General features: G+C 39.4%; 3 protein-coding genes across 4 annotated transcripts in view; all 3 read right to left on the bottom strand.

Annotated features, from left to right (window-relative positions):
• The window catches only part of klhl5 (kelch-like family member 5), an 81,660-nt gene that overhangs the window by 27,689 nt on the left and 36,233 nt on the right, over nt 1-17,738 (bottom strand). The gene's annotated exons all lie outside the window — the stretch shown is intronic.
• Nucleotides 935-4,351, bottom strand: LOC104951365 (amphoterin-induced protein 2-like). The gene is made up of 2 exons (XM_010778003.1): nt 4,243-4,351; nt 935-3,030 (listed from the first exon to the last, which is right to left on the bottom strand). The coding sequence occupies exon 2, from the start codon at nt 2,946-2,948 to the stop codon at nt 1,446-1,448; it is 1,503 nt and encodes a 500-aa protein (XP_010776305.1). The 5' UTR covers nt 2,949-3,030; nt 4,243-4,351; the 3' UTR covers nt 935-1,445.
• Nucleotides 10,405-16,645, bottom strand: LOC104951363 (gamma-glutamyltranspeptidase 3-like). Its single transcript, XM_010778002.1, has 8 exons — nt 15,838-16,645; nt 15,673-15,760; nt 14,449-14,626; nt 13,291-13,447; nt 12,730-12,912; nt 12,371-12,455; nt 12,194-12,289; nt 10,405-11,713 (listed from the first exon to the last, which is right to left on the bottom strand). The coding sequence occupies exons 1-8, from the start codon at nt 15,901-15,903 to the stop codon at nt 11,568-11,570; spliced, it is 999 nt and encodes a 332-aa protein (XP_010776304.1). The 5' UTR covers nt 15,904-16,645; the 3' UTR covers nt 10,405-11,567.

The raw sequence follows: 17,738 nt of genomic DNA on the forward strand, positions 1-17,738 counted from the left end.
TAAGATCAGGATGAGTGATCAAGTATTTATGCAAACTAGGACGCACTGGTCCAGATCAGAGCTCTCTCGTCCCAACTGAGGACAGCAGCTTGTACAACTTTAACATTTTTGATATGGTGCTCGATACAGCCATACAGATACTTTTCATTTGCCTGCTCCACAATGCAATGGAAGTCAATAGAATAAAATGTATGGTATCACAATGGAATGGGGCATTTAAAAAATTGGGTCGCTACAGATAATCCAAAACAAACAAGAGTGTAAGGGGACTTTTACTTGAGTAGTATTGAATTATTTAAATAATTTCAGTTTTAGAATGACCCTTTCAAGATGTTTTTGAAAGGTGAAATGTCAAAAAAAGAAAAAAATGTAACTATTCATTTCTACCCTAGTTCACAGTGAGCTCTGAGGATTATGATTTTAGCGAGAATGCATCATCCAAATGCTATTTTATAAGAGTATTATTGATAGATTTTTTAGCCAGTTGGGGTACAGTGAGACCAACGTTTAATAACAACACTGTTATATTATCACCTGATAAGGTAAAATACTGGATGTGTGAGCAAACACATCAAGCAGACTTGAAGCGTCATTGCTGTTTATTTCGATTCTTGTTTCCAGCTACCTGGTGAGTCCGAAATTCACTTTTATAATTCTGGTTGATTAGCAATGAACCGCCAGCACAACATTTAAGAAGACATATCATGCTCATTTTTAGGTTCATTTGTTAATCGTGTGCCTATACTGTGTTTCTCCCCAAACCTCCTCTTTAAGAGAATTGCGCAATTTTGAATGAATTAAATGCATTTGTGTTTGACTAAAAACAAGTTTGCATTCCTTTTGATATATTTCATGTTTTGTAGGTTTCCACCCAAAAGCATCACGGCAGGCTTTGAAGCATTTCATTGCTTTTAATAAAGGAACTTTCATAGGGTTATACTTGATTTACATAATTCAAAGAAGACGTGAAGCAGACACAGCATGATCTGCAAAACATCAAAATTCATGTAATGTCACACATGTTACTGACGTGTTTTGGATAATGATCCACATTACGAGAGAGGCGGTGAAAAATAACAAGGGTCACTGTGGTGGCAGTGTTCACAAAGCATACAATGTGTAATGACCATCAATGCCTCTAGCAGCTCATTAAAACAGGTGAGAATATTCCTCTCAGTCCAATTAAAAACACTACCGATGTGTACATGACCTTTGCAATTACAATTTCCTGTGGTAACAATGACATTTACATAAGAACACGTAATGTCAAAAACAGACAGCACTAACAGTTGAGAAGTTATTGAAAGGAGTGCACTTCCTGCTTCAGACTTAAACCCCACGTAACTACTTTGCAAGAACAACATTACATTAAATCACATCAAATGGATTTTCTCATCTGCAACAAACATCCAGGGTTTAGACAACACTACAGGAATGTGTTTGTGCTATGCCATTTGAGTAGGGTCTGTGAGGGTCTGTCCCACTGTCCTACTTCCATTCTTGAGAATTCCCTCAGTGGTAACATGACCCAAATGAATGGCTGTTGTTTTTAGACCATCAACATCAGAGTCCTCTAACTGAGGCTCTAAGAAAGCCACTCTCTTTCCATTTGACCGCCGCTGTCCTGATTCTACCTCTCTGGGGTCTGCACAGAGGACAAATGCTCGTCCTCCGCACCCTCCCGATGCCCCACCCCGGTTTTCCTGGCATCGACAGGGAGTGAGGTAGAGGTAGAGCAGCACCAGAATGATGCTGACCACGCAGGAAGCCAGGGTTGTGAATGCAGTATTGAAATGCTCGGCCCCTTTACGGCGCGTTAACCCGCTTGTGGAGGCCGTGCTTTGGTTTCCAACCACAACATTCACCTCAGGAGACTCTTTGGGGCCAAAGTGACGCCCTCGAGCTGCCACGCACACATACACACCAGAATCCTCCATCAGGGCTTCTTGGATTTCAAGGGTGCCATTGGGGGAGACTATTAGGCGAGCACTGGTATCGTTGGTTGATGATTTCAGCACAGTCTTTGGGGTAACCCAGAACACGTCCTGTGTTGGAGAAGTCAACCCTGGACATGGCACACTTAGCCATTTACCAGGATCTACTTGGTACGTGTTTGCCTCAACTGGCATATCTGAAACTACTTGCTGGCTACATTCAGGTCCTGAATCGTCTCTACATGGGTATTCACCGCGGAAGACTATCAGGGGGGGATACTGTCTCCACATCCAGTACTCCAGCAAAGCAAGTAAAGCACAGTCACAGACCAAAGGATTTTCCTGCAAATAATTTCCACCTTGCAGGGGTAGAGACAGCAATCTCTGGACGGGAACCTTGGAAAGCATGTTCTTTGAAAGATCAAGAAAGGTCAGATTACGAGGCCCCCCAGGTTCCCAATAAAGCCCCAAGGGGAAAGCGTGCAGTCTGTTCCCGGAGAGGTAGAGCCTCTGCAGGCTGTAAAGATCACTGAAGACCCCGGGATTAATCTGGGAGATCTGGTTGCCAAACAGCAGCAGCTCTTTCAGTTCCTTCAACCCCGAGAAGATGGACGAGTTCAGCACTGTTAGTTGGTTGGAAGAGATGTCCAGGTGGATGAGATACGGCGCCACAGTGAAGGCATTTCCCTCAATTTGGCTAATGGAATTTCGGCTGAGAATCAGTGTACCAAGCCGGTCAAACGGTCCGGAAGTCCAGTCCACAGGCAGGGCGGTGAGGGCATTGTGGCTCAGGTCCAACCGTGTGGCATAGCTTGGGAGATCAGAGGGTAGCACAGACAGATTGCGCCCGCTGCAGGAAATAATATCACTGGCACAAAGGCAGTTGGGTGGGCACATGGCCACAGAGGGAGGAAAGCCAAGACACAGGGAGAGCATCAAGGCTGCAGTGGCCCGGTTCCAGCTGTTGTCTCTAACACTGGTCTTCCCTATAAGCTGTGAGGCAGTGAGACGCATCCTGGTGTTCCCGCCGGAAGGGCTCTCAGGTTACTGTCTCGCTGGGTGGAAACATGTCATGGTCACAAGCCTCCAATATAAACTGAAGAGATGACAGAAACAGGAAACAAAGAAGAGGAAACATTTAAATCAATCTTCGTTCAATGTTGGCACTAAGCAAAGTTCCTACTATGTTTGACAGTCACAAGAAGTGAAGCCTTATGGACTTAAAAAGACACCAAGAACAGTAAGAACATGTTATAAAGGCATTACATGCAACTCAAATTGATATTTATTTCATCCTGACGTTCATATTTCATTTTGTATCTTCTTATTCCCCATATTGTTTTTCATTTCTCTGTTTTTATTTGATTTGTGTCTTATGGTTGGTTCGTTGTATATTTGTTCTGCTTCTTGTGGTCATTTATCTTTTGTTAATATATTCTCTAATAGGTTGTTGCTTTGTTTTATGTTATTGTCTGTTTTTATTGTCTGCTTCTTAACCTCTACTGTCACATTTATTATTTGTATGTACTGTCTGGATTTAATGCATTCTTGTGTGTGTGAAAAAACATGTAGTACTATCACCTGCACACATTAACTGTTTAGTATTTGTTTACACAAGTGCAACCTAATCCATAGAGGTTAGTAATGAATACACCTCCACCATACTCCCATTAATAATACAAGCTAATTGCTTCTTGCATTTGCTCACAACATCTTAAGTGTTTTCAATTAGTTTCACCTTAAGGCAATCCTAACATCTGCATAACACCTGACATGTGTAAGGGTCTCTGTCTTAAAACATATAGCGTTACAGTTGATTGTAGTGTGATATTACACTAAGATTATTATACACAAACTCATGCAGTATTTCATATTGTAATTCATTTACACAAATATAATATTTTAAATCTCCACATCGCTGTTTTCTTTATCGGACGAATACAATTTTTGATCTTCAACATTTGGAAAATGAATAAATAATCCTGATAATCATTTAAGTCATTAATTATTATTCTGTGTTGCAACATATTTATTTGCAGGACTTTTGATGAAGATGACGTCGCTATGTTCCGAATGCTTGAACGATCAATCAATCTAAAATAATTAGTAAATGACATGATGCTGTCAATAATTAATTGTTACAGCCTCGGTAAAGTTTAAGGAAGTAAGAACATAAACCTGTTGAGTGAAATGAAATTAATAATGATTCCAAATTGTTTTTATGGGTTCATTTCATATAATCCTGCCTTGAAGGGAGGTAACAACTAGGTTTAACGACTTTTCTAGAACCAAAAGAAAGGGAACAAACCAGTCGGCAGCCTCTTCACATCATCAGCACCCGCAGATCGGCTCGCGCTCCCCGGATTTGATGCAGCTCCGGGTCCTGTGTGTGATCCTGCTCCGCGGTGATCCAGCCGGCTGTGATGAGCAGCTGCAGCCGCTCTGCTCACCTGCAGCTCGGGATGCACGCTGCTGAGGGAGGGGTCACGCTGTGAGTAAATACGGAACATACCACGAGCTAATACTGTGAGAGGGAGAGGTGGGGGGGTTAGCATCCTCTCTGACGCTTTTGTTAGAATAAGGTAAAGCACATAATGTCTCATATTATGCATATTAGCCTAATAGCTGTTGTTTCAGAAATACACTAAATTGGAAAACTGGAGGTCATGTTATTTAGTCCTTGGCATTTTCACTTCTCCTCATCCTGCTGAATATGTATTAAAATACCAAAGAAACATCAGCTTTATATCTTCAATGTGTATTGTGTGCACTTTATACAGGCTTATTTGTTTACATTTAATTGAGTCCAAATGAGTATGGCTACCATTTAGCATCACAAATCTACATTATGACTGATGTAAACTTCTGATAGTTAGAGAGGTTTTTTTTGGGTCCCTTTATCTTGTCATTTAGCTTATGAAGTGATTTGTCCTCCAAAGAACTGTGGTAAAAACAAAAGTGCTTCTCGATCCCCGGAATCGGACCTACCTGGGGAAAAGCTGCTCTGTGCACCAGTAGCGTAGGCAGAAATGTACTTTAGGGCGTGCCTGTATACAATAGGGGGGCCAGCTTTTTCCAGGGGGAAAAATGACTTTAAGGTAGGCCTGGCCTATATTAATAATGTATAATAATGCCCATTCCCAAGCATCGTTGTACAGTAGCATTTCCCTCCAAATAATGGTCGAAGACTTGACTGATGATATGAATGTATTGAAATCTCCAATATCAATGCAAGAGCTAAAGACACAAAAATAACAAATACATTTAGGCTCCATCCGTATTAGAATCACTTTAGCATACTACCAAACGTTAACTGTAAACAGACAGCAAAGCTACAAAACAGCATAGTGTAGTGCCGAAAGATAGGGAGTCAGAGGCGGTGCAAGGAAGGTGCAAAAGGGTACTTTATTAGAGAGTAATTAAGGTCATGTTATCCGGTTGCAGTCCGGGAAGAAGAGAGTGTAGAGAGGAGGGCACACAACATATAGTAAAACACATAACATGTCCGTGTGGGAACAATACCCCCAACTGTAGTTCCATGTATGAATTATGAACCCAGTGTATAAATAGTTGGTCACCACAATAGCCTATACAAACAACCCACATTTTTATATTATAGTTAAAACCAACCTTGTGCCTCTTCGGGGGGTGCTAAACTTAAACATAAACTTTATCCTTTACGTTCTCCATCTTCATATGTAGATATTACTTTTCTCCGGCTCCTTTTCTCTGTCACGTTGTTTCCATAGCAAAAACAACTTCCTGTCAACTGCGTAAACCCGCCTTCAAAATAAAAGGCATCTACATAAAACAGTAAGTTAACTTAAAGTGGACCTATTATGCCATATTGGAAACATATATTGTAAGGCCATACCTATACAAAACATGTCTGTGAAGTTTTTGGCTTAAAATACCAAACAGATCACCCATTGTAGCCATGCCTCATACTGCTCATACCCCTCTTTTGCAGCCCTGTTAGAGAAACGCGGATTTTGGGTCCTTGGCTTAAAAAAAAAAAAAAGAGGAGGCGGAGCAAATGCCTGATCAGAATTCTACCGGAGATCAAGTTAAATTTGGTTGTGATAAAACGCCATCCTGTTTAAACCACATCAAAGATTATTTCTGAAACAGTATGGAGCTCAAATGCTTTTTCTCTTGCGGGTTTATCACAAGGTGAGTTCCTTTTTTTATTTCCTGCTTTTTAAACACATGTGCTCTTAAGTACAGGTTAGCTCTGAGTGTTAGTGAGGCTTGCTAATGTAAACAAAGACGAGATTATGTCCGAAACACATCAGGCATTGTTTCTGATAGCAATTTTCTGTGGGTCCGCTGCCGTTGTACCCCCGTTTTAAAACGGTCAGATTCGCCAGCAAACGGATCCGCGCGTCGTTGTACCCCTGCTGTTTTTAAAAGATGGGTACGGAGGAAAAGAGAGAGAGGGTTTTATTTTCTGATGCTGCAGGAGTTGCCCCGCGAACGCACCGGGGGACGACATAATTTATGTATAAAAGACATCACAAGAGTGTAATTTTGCAACGATAGGTCCCCTTTAAATTACATTTAAGAACATAACACTACAGAGCGAAAGTAACAAAAACAAGTAATATCCGTTTCAGGTTTCACAGAACCAAATTGGGTTTTTATCAATAGTTAGGAAACTCTTTTATTGCACTAACAGGTCAACCAATAGGTTGTAGCATTCAACCTGCTCATGGACTGTGCAGTGTCCTCTGCTTTTTTTTTGCTCTCCAACAAGTTAGCAGGTGCTTCCAGTCACAAATCCATCCATCGATAAATGCACCTTCAGCTCCTGGGCTGGGGAAACTGTCTGCACATTNNNCCCCACCCCCGCCCCGTCCACCCAGTAAAAAAATGGAATTATAATCATTTGAAATGGCCATGACATGAGACCTTTACATAAATGTGTTGTGTGTTTGTTTCAGGGTTGTTTTCTTTTAATTTCCCACCCTCCCTTTTTCCTTTCCTCCTCTTTCCTGTGCTGTTGTCTCTCTCTCAGCGGTCACGGTCTTTAAATCACGTCCCAACTGAGGGGGCGGAAGTTCCCAAGGCCTCAGAGATCATGAGCATCGTCACATACACATCCTGGATGTCCCTATACAACATTATCTTTGAAAAGGGCCAAAGAGAGATACTGAACATACAGAGGGAAGTGCACACAGTGAGAAAGGAAGAGGGAGAAACAAGGAAAAAGGAGGGAGGAAGGGAGGAAGCTAAAGATAGATTTCTCTCAGAGGGGTTCAGTTTGCTCTTTGACTTTTAAATGTTCTGTCTTTTCCAAGAAGAAAGGGAAAGCCCAAAGAGGAAAACAATGAAAACAGCATGGAAAAAGTGCTTGCAGAAATACTATTTTCTAATAACATATGCAAAAAGAACATGCAGAAACTAAAGTACAGTGTAATTTTTTTAAAGTGAGAAGGACTAAATTGTCCCTCTTCTGCATCAGAAAGTTGAATATGGTATTGTAGAGGACACATGCTTGGTCACGTAGGCTATAGTTTATTTTTTACATTCTACTTTCTTTTTAGAGTTGTTTGGTGTTTAGATATGGTATCTATCACAGTTAGGTGCAACACTGTTTATCAGCTCTCTCTTTTTTCTTACAAACCACCAAAAAAAATCACAATATTTTACTGAATGAAGCTGTATATACCCAAAACAAGTGCTAGTCTGGTGAGCGAGGTTAATCTGGTTTAAGGTAGGACAGAGGAGAGACTGTCTTTTTTTTTAAAACTAATTAAGAACAGCTCCTTTGAGTTCAGTCGGAGCATAAACCCATCAGATCAGCAGCATGTAGCAGACGGATTAACTGTGAATTCCCACAACACTTCATTGTTCTCAATGAGCAACTGCAGGCACACTAAGACTGAGTGGTTGAAGGGGAAATCATTTACATTTGTTTAAAAAAAAGCCTAAAAATCGTGTTTCTATGAGTCAAAAGCCTACCCTGCATACAGATTAATGTAACTTGCAACAAAAAGCATTATGAATGTAAAGTAAGTAAGGCTTCAGTCTACTTCCTAGTACAGTGTATCTAAATGTAGCAGTGTTAGTTTTCAGTGAATGCTGCTTTATTTTGATGCTTTTTTAAAAAGTACTTTCGGTGCTGAGCTCGAGCGGCCCATGGCTGAAATACTGTTATTTCTTTTTAGTTTTAATGCAATAAAAACATTTTACAGTTACTTAGTCACTTATTAGTATAAAATGAATGAATACACCGTTTTTGCCATGGGAAGAGACACCTTCATGTAAATCAAATTTAAAAAGTAAATTTGGACCTCATGCTGTTAAAGTATATCCCATGATACTAAAGTATAGCTTTTAAAGAAAGGATTACCATGCTCTCCATTTAATTTAAGTAAAGTAATGGGACCTTACTATGTGGTTATCTTTCTTCAAAATAAGTCACTGCTGCATGTCCAGCACCTGGTGTTTAGTGAGCACACGCCCAACAACTCAGACAACTAACTTTGACCTAAAGAAAGCCAGATGATCTGACCCAAACTGAAAACGTTTCTATCAAAAACAATGTGACCATACCAAAACATATAACAAATACTCATCATCATATAAGAACATAAAGGCAGCTGTTTGCTCACCAGTGCTCCCCCTCCTCCTAGTCCACCAAAGTACCAGATGTAGCTGGCCAGGCGGTCCTGCTGGATGTAGGTGATTTCTCCCATGGGAAACAGAAGCAGCAGGTTGGCCACGATACAGCAGAGGGCCAGAGGCAGCAGGGCCAGGCCCAGAGACCGGGCGAAACCCACGGAACAACACATCGCTCACCCAAAAACACACACAACTGCAGTGAGGAGAGGAGAGAACTGGAGTGGGTTGAGGAGAGCACGAGAAAGAGGGGAGGGTTAGGGTCCGAGCAGCTGGGGAGCCAGGAAACAAAAAGAAGAAGTGACGAAAGCCAGCTACTTGTACGTGTGTGTGTGTGTGTGTTAGTGGTGTGTAGGGGTGTTGAACAGATGCTCCTTCCTTAGAGGAGGTTCTCCCATGACACAATGTACACTAGGAAACACACTCATAGAAAGTGTGTGTGTGTGTGTGTGTGTGTGTGTGTGTGTGTGTGTGTGTGTTTTCCACAGGCTTTTAGTCACACAGAATTCTGAAGTATTAATTTCCTTAGAATACCAAGTGCTTTTTTTTTCAAATCCCCTTTTATCCACATGGTGTTCACATTTATAATATGTTGCACAGTATATTTTTTATATATACTCACAAATATCAATAATTGATCATTTTTCCTATAAGATTTCGTAATTTTTTTTGACAAGCAGCAACTAATTAAAGACATGAAAACAGATAGTTATATCAACCAAGGCAGAGTTGAGGTTTGCTTCGGTATGTCACACAAAGACTTGTTTTCCAATATATTGCTCTATATTTAAGTGCAAATTACGTAGTGCAGCTTATAAACACAGCTTGAACCCAAGATGTGTTATAAAAAGATACTTTTTGAAGATGCAAAGTGTTATGTTACGATGCTGTAATGTGACATCATAAACCTGACTTATGGGGTAATTAATTAATTATTAATTAATGAAATTAATTGTTGTCTTATTATTTCACTGCCAAATATTTATAGTTGTGTTCTACATTTCAAATGTAACATTAACATTGTAGATTAGTTGTATGTGCCAATCCAATCCAATTATATATTTTCAAGGCCCCCTGTTTCTAGGTCAGAATGATAGAACAGCTCAGCAGGTCTATGTGGGGCAAAACATGACTGCTGATAGAGCTGTGTCAGAAAGCTACTAACACTGTGTGTTATGTGTTTCAGGGGCCCAGCATGTTGTGAGCGGCTTCAAAATCCAGCTGGAATGTCCCACATCCAGATAAATGGCGCTGTAAACTCAGACCGGCCACTAACGGGCTGCTTCAACCAGTGTTAATTAAGACAGATTAAGAATAACACGTGTGTTTGAGCGACTGAACACATGGCTCTTTATAGGTGTAAACAGTTGGTACCAGGTGCGGTTTGGAGTTGTAAGGAGATCAACAGTGAAACAAAGTCCGACATTAAGATTCTACTTTAAGAGATTAGTGTTGAAGTGCAATCATATTTGAGCTGCCTGCTGCAGAGAACAAGTGGTTTACAAGCTGTTTTATATGTTCTTATAACCCCTACAACTGCATATCTTGTAATATCCTGTGTTTCTGTCTCTGTATTTGTCCTGTCTGCTTGGTAATTAGATGGGTTACAGGGGGCGTTTCCTGACAGCTTTAACATTCACAAAATCATAAAGCTTAAACATACACAAGGGCAAAACACACACTTCATTTAGCCTTAAAAACATGATATATAGAAGCATCAGAAGCCAAGTACCATATCATGAACTCATGTCCTGGAGGTTGACAGTGTAATCATCAACAACACTTGTTGAGTTGGAAAAGCCTCAGCTAATTTACCAGTTATCGGCATAATAAACAGCGAGATATCTTTTGTGCTTTTTATGGTTTGAGCTGGCAAACCAAATTTTATTTTCACACATCATTTTTAGCCAAAGGCATTCTCTAATCGTGAGGAGAATAAATAAACTATAACAAAGCGAGAGAAAAAACATTGGAAAAAGATAAATTACTCAAATAAATATAAATAGTTTTTTAAGGCCTTGCAAATGTAAAAGAACAACACCTGTTTAGTTCTTTAACTGTCTAATACACTTAGCATCACTTAGAAATAAATTACATTTATTTGGCATTTGTTTAGATCCAGCATCATTTGAAATACATACTGTTAAATCAGTACATATGCTTCACTTTAAGTGTGGAACAATATGAAAAAGGACATAACACTGATTAACTTGGTTCACGTCAGATTTGTACACTTCCTCCACTCAATAGGTTTTATTAAATGTCACCTAGAGAAAAAGGAGGAACTGTCATTTATTGGTGACGTAAAGTGATCATTGTCTTTTATTTAAAAATTAACAATAATAATTCCTTACATTTAATATAGCGCTTTTCCAGATTCCCAAAGCGCTTTACAAATGCACATTACACACATACTGTATCATACATGTAACGGTCAGTCTGCGCCACTCCGACCATCTTCACACCTCGAAGTCATCAAGTACACATTACACACATATCATACATGTAACGGTCATGTACTGTGGACAGTACCCACAGGAGCAAATTCGGGTGAAGAGTCTTGCCCAAGGACACACCGGCATGGCGCAGTGGCGGCGGGTTTCGAACTGTAGTTCGCCACTCCGTCCCATCATTAATATTTGTAATTATCTATTGAAAAAAAAGGGCAGGGTTAAGGAAAGACATCTCTGATATGTTACACAAAGATTTGTTTTCCAATGTGGTTATCTATATTTCAGTAGTAATAGTGCATCAGCTCATAAATGAACCATAGATGTATTATAATCTAATTCATGAAGCTGTAATGTGTTGTGCTATGACGCTGTGCTATGAAAATGTCATAAACCTGAGTTGGAAAATAGTTTTTAGATTTCTGTGGATGATTTTACGGCAAGATGTTTAAAACTACTGTTCTACATTTCTCATGTAGGGATTTGCCTTCAGAAAGCTTCGTGATCAATGTATCTAAATATTACATAAACAGAGAAGAGTAGAGAAGGTCACTTCTGTTTAGTATCCCATAGCACATCCGTCTGCTCTGGGGTCAGATCCCGCCCACAGCACCCTGGATGGAGGATCAGCTTGATTGACAGATGGGTTCCACCAATCCCCCACTGTGATGATCTGTCCCCGCCCAAACTGAGACCGTTTGTGGCCTGTGTGTTTGAATGAAAAGATAAATAAACAAAATGTGATGAGCCAATGTTGATGTTTCATTTGTTATCTGTTTATCTATCACAAGTATGCACTGTGACACCAATATATCCCAGTATTTGACTTTTAGTTTAATTCAGGGGTGCTGATCTTCCAGAACTAAAAAGGTAGCAGATAGTAGGGGGATCAAAATCGAATGGTAATAACAAGCATACCATCTTCACGCCATTAAAAAAAAAAAAAGGCATAGAGTAAAAGCTAAACCAGCTAGGATGATTCCAGGGTAAGACAAAAGAAGGAACAAACAAATCCTGTCTGCAACATGATGCATGTGCATATACATTACATTTTTGAGTCATCTTTACTCCTTGTAAAGGTATTTTTTGCCCGTTATTTTTCATTGGTGTTTTATGAATGATGGGTTTTATGAATAAAATGGGAATTTTGTACTTTCTGAAGCAGTGACATAACATAAAGGTTACCTGTGATTGGCCAGTTGACTTTGTGGCCCCTTCTTCTCAGCTCCTCAGCTACCTCCTGGCCGACGCCCTCCTCCAGATTAACAGACCACTGCTCAGCTACACACAGAAAATGTAACCTGAATATGAGGCTTTACATAGGCATAGAATACACTGACTGACTCGCATATGTATACTTACTTGTGTGGTCATATTGTACATAGACTCTTGGTGCGTCTAGAGCCTGTTGAGGATTCATCCCAAACTCCAACATGTTTAGCAACACCTGAACACAGAAGAGCAATATCATATCATAACTCATAAACACATTCAACTTGTTTATAACGTTCAGGTTATTATGATTTTGTCATAAGTGTCTCAAATTTGGATTTCTCACTTTCTGAGCTATTGTGACTAAAAAAATAATCAATAGCAACTTTTGCATTCAAACAAAAAGTAAACGATTAAAAACAAACGTTTCAGGGACATATTTCCCATACTTGATCTGATAGATATTGTTCTGCATTTCATTATTCAGCCCAGTCTATTCTAAATCATACTTGGACGTGTCCTTGCGGTTGCATCAAAGCGCCCATCACCCCCAGCGCAGCGAGAAGGACTGGTTTTTCTGATGTGGTTGCAGAGTCAGTGAGAAGTGCAGGTATTATAGTGTGAAACGGCCGCTTCCCTCCAGCAACACAGTTGACATGGTCACGACGCAGAGAAAAGCTGGCACCCCGGTTCTGTGGGCAATAACGTAGAAATCTCATTTAATGACACACATCAATTTTTTCTAGTTCCTCAACTAGTTTTAAGGTTTAAGGGTGATTCTTAAAAGCAAACTATAAATTCTACTTCTCTGTGTTCCATGGATATTACATTTGTTACATATTACTTGACTACAGCAATGTGTCTCCATATAGGTTTGGTCTGTAAGACTAGAAAATGTTACAATACCATGTGATAATGGGATCATAATGTTTTAAAAATGCATCTTGTTTCATTCCTTGTGTTTTTCGTGGTCTAAAAATGTCCTTACATGTCTTTTTTTGTCCACAACTTAAATATATTTGGTTACTGTCATTGAGGAGTAAAGACACTTCTATTTGACCTGTAGTCACCTGTAGTGAGAATCCACAATCCGTAGGGACCAGCCCACTGCCAAAGCCCATGTATGTGCTGTTGACAAATGAACAAGCGTTGCCCTGGCTGTCGATCACACAAAAATAGACTGTGTCACTTCCTGTCATCAAGCCGGGCTCCACCTCTTCCATGACCCTGCAGAAAAATACACACAATTAAAAACATGCATAGATTAATCATGTTGCTGCTGTTTTCATCTGCCGACACCAACTGTTAAAAAGTAGCATTAACGCATCAGGGTGATTTCAATCCGGCCATCTAACTGTAGGAATCTTTTTTGTAATAAGCGTGCAGCAAAAACTGCTTTATAGAAACCCTTTTTATAAAGTCACTGAAAGATAAATAATTGTATTGAAAATTGAAATAAATTGTATGTTTGGTATACTGCACAAGTTATAAGTTAAAAACCAAATAATTGTGTGCTTTATCACTACCTGTCTTATCAGAGCATTTCATTCCTAATTTTAAGACCAGGACACAAAATACTCTTCAGCATCAGGCGCCATAAAGCACTTACCATAAGCCAGTCTTGGTTTAAAAATGTCATAGGGAGTTTACTTAATAATCTGACTGTCAGCATGTAAACACAGGTTTTACAGGTTATTGCAGTGCATGTGAATATGATCTCTTATTTACTGCCTTTCCTTGATTTCTACCGGTAAGCTGTTTTATAATATACATGTAAACATAGTTGCACGGTAATCAGGTAATGATACACATTTATTTTACGCTTTATTCAAATGATTATGGTTGACTTGGGGTGATACTAAACCTATGCAACATGTATGATTGGGATATATATTTGTACACAGCAAAATAATATGTATGTATGTGTTTGTGTAAAGTTATCATTATGTTATTCAAGACATTTTAAGTGTGTTTGTCTACTTGTTTTAGAACTGATGAAGGCCAAAGGTTCAAAGTCTACGATACTACCAAGTAAATATATTGTGTTGCCAAAAAATGACACACACACACACACACAACAGTGGAGGAGAGACCAAGGTATGAAGGGATGGACGTTAAGGTCAGGGTGGGAGGGGGGAGGGGGGGGGGGGAGTAAAAGTCTACAGTCCTATCTAAAGTCAACAGAGAACGACTGGTACACACTGGTACTAACAGACAGACACACTTACACACACCTGTCCATGCGTATGCGCTGTGCTAGCTGGTGGCTGTAGCTCTTGTCCAGCAACATTTCCAAAGGGATGGTCACATGGTCAGGGTCGCCCAGGTAACGCACAGCATCTGTTTGTGCCAAGCGCACAGCCTCCACCAGTACATGGATGTAGTCAGAGCTGTTGTGGCCTGCAGCTACACACACACACACAACAGATGAGTGTAAATCGAACGATATCATCAACAGACACTTATTTTTTGTGTGACTTTTGGTTTTATCCTCTTTAAGAAGTAAATAAAATGTCATAGCAACTTCAGACAAATGTATATTGGACATTGTGGTAGTTTTAACATCAACAGTGTGGCAACCTTCAACAACCATCCAATCAACTATCTGTACAAACTTGTCAAAGCAGCTAAAACTTTTTTCTTTAAGCCTGTTAGCAATGTTATTTAGCACAATTATCCAAGTGGTGGTGATGTTTAGGTCATGCAACCGTTGTTTGATATTAACTGTAGTCTAACATAAGCTTGCTTTTGCTAGCTATTGCAATTAGGCTTCCAATAGCATTAAAGGTGTTTTTTTTGTGAAGAGTATCTTACTGAACAAAAAGTAGTGCATATATATTTGTTTTCCACAGAGCTTATTTTTTGCAATAGTCCAAAATCCAATAGAAAAATCCCACTGGCTATTTGTCGGGTGAACCAGGGCGAATATCTCAAGAGCTTTAAATAATCCATGGACTGTGAAAAGTTCACTGAAATGGATCATTGTTTGTTGCAGTGTTATTTAATGTTTTGAATCACATCAATGGAGTCACAACCTCCTCCATTGTAATGTGTACTGTAGGGGGGGGAATATAAAGAGCAGGACATCCTATCCAAGACAAATAAAAACAAGACTATTATGAGTAATAATGTGAGCATGCCTATGCTTAATTGTTTTCACGAAGTGAGGGGGGCAGATCATCAATATTTGGGTGTGAGGATTGGCTCATAATTAAGTATTGAGAGCTACTTGGTGAATTTTCCATCTTGGCAAATCAGGACCATGCCCTTTCTTTAGCGCTTGAGAATGGTAGAGAATTGGAAATCTAGGTCATTCTGATTTCAGCAGATAAATCATCAGTAAACACTGCCAAACGCCATTTTGATCACCAATGTTACAAGAATAATATCTATATTTGAGATTCTCTTGTATAAGGCAGTAATTGATGGCACGTCAGCATGCCAGGATATACCTTTGAGCGGGAAGTTGTCCAGGATGTTGAGTAGCAGCAGGGCAGCCAATCCCTGACTGTTAGGAGGAGGCTCCCACAGACGCACACCCTGAACACACAATTGAGTCATTCATGCTGCTGACCAAGTAGTCAAAGAAAAGACAGAAAAGTTGTTGCGGAAATCACCTTGTATTCTGTGCTAATAGGGGTGACGACCTCACTGTCATGGCTGCTGAGATCATCCAGTGTCATGACTCCTCCATTTTGGATTATGATATCGACGATGGCTTGGGCCAGTCTGCCCTGGTAAAAAGCTGGTTTGCCATGCTCTCCCAGCTCCTGTTGATGAATTCAGTCAACTTTTCAATCCAGCCACATGAAATAAAACTGTATAAAACACAAACGTTAAAATATGATGGAATGCAGCATGTATAGAGTTTGAAATATATGCGGGTTACGTGCCCACTATTGTTTATCTCTAAAAGTCCAATCCATGATAGCAAATGAACAGGATGATGTGTGTGTGAGCTTTCAGCACAAAAAAGACACACCCCGTCATTGCTGAGGAATGACCGTTATGATGCCATGGAAACCCTCAATCAATGAAGCTGAGGTCACTCCTATTTTCCTAAGGTCTGGGAGTGTAAGGGAGTGCAGGGGTTATCATGGCTTGGTATTGTTCCTGCTTTATTGAATTACTAAAGAGTGAGTGTTTAATGTAGTAATAAAGACGAGCATCGATCAGCGCATGCTTTTATAGTGACACACAAGCGGACCATCACGCACCCAAATGGTGGGCGTCAGACATAGTTATGTAGGGAAACTGACAGGAAACTACAGATTGAACCTCGTTTTATGAATGTTACTTAGTCTGCACACACCCATGCAACTATGTTCGCACATTCACATAAGGGGCAGGATAGAGAAAAGGTTTTGAAACAAAATGCCTTTGTTTAAAAGAAGAGTTAGGTTACATCACAACATCTAATTTATGTTTAAAATAATATTCTAAAGCATTTCAGTATAAATAAATATCAAATTATATTTCAGGATTAATTTAATTTAATTTTAATATATCTTTAAATATAAAAGGAAAATATATATATTTTGAATTACTTTTTATATATAAATGGCATTTCACTCTAGCTGACTAAAGCATTTATTAAAAAGCCATACACAAAAAGGTAAACATTTATAATAAAAAGCTCCTGAGCTAAATGCTAATGTCAGCTTCTCTGCGCTCTCTCCTAGGCAGTCATCCATAGGAATCCCGAACCCAATAAAATACCCAATATTAACGGTGTGTGTGTCTGCCCAAGGACAATTTAAGGTAAAACCTAATAGAGGTGTCATACATAATAACCTAATAAAATTAAATGTAACAACTACTACAGTGCAACAAAACAGGAAGATTAAATGTGGTCTCTTAAACATAAGATCTCTAGCATCTAAAGCAATACTGGTAAATGATTTAATATCAGATTATAATATTGATATATGCTGTCTCACTGAAACTTGGTTGAGACATGAAGAATATGTCAGCATAAATGAGGCCACTCCACCCAGCCATATCAATACTCATATTGCCCGAGGCACGGGCCGAGGAGGTGGAGTTGCAGCAATCTTTGACTCAAGTTTACTTATCAATACTAAACAAAAATTAAATTATACCTCCTTTGAAAGCCTCGTTTTTAGTCTTACGCATCCGACCTGGAAAACTTTGCAGCCAATCTTATTTGTTACAGTGTACCGTGCACCAGGTCCTTATTCAGAATTCTTATCAGAATTCTCTGAGTTTTTATCAGCTTTGGTACTTAAAACAGATAAAGTAATTATCGTAGGTGACTTTAATATTCATGTTGACGATGATAAAAATAGCCTTACTGTTGCATTTAACTCTATATTAGATTCTGTTGGTTTCTGTCAGAGTGTAAATAAACCAACCCACTGCTATAATCACACTCTCGACCTTGTTCTGACTTATGGTATTGAAATTGAGCAACTATTAGTCGAACCGCATAATCCTGCTTTATCCGACCATTTCTTAGTAACTTTTGAAGTACTGTTACTAGACTACAAAGCATTAG

Source organism: Notothenia coriiceps, unplaced genomic scaffold (assembly GCF_000735185.1).
Source record: "Notothenia coriiceps isolate Sejong01 unplaced genomic scaffold, NC01 NC01_scaffold00018996, whole genome shotgun sequence".
Lineage (NCBI taxonomy): Eukaryota > Metazoa > Chordata > Actinopteri > Perciformes > Nototheniidae > Notothenia > Notothenia coriiceps.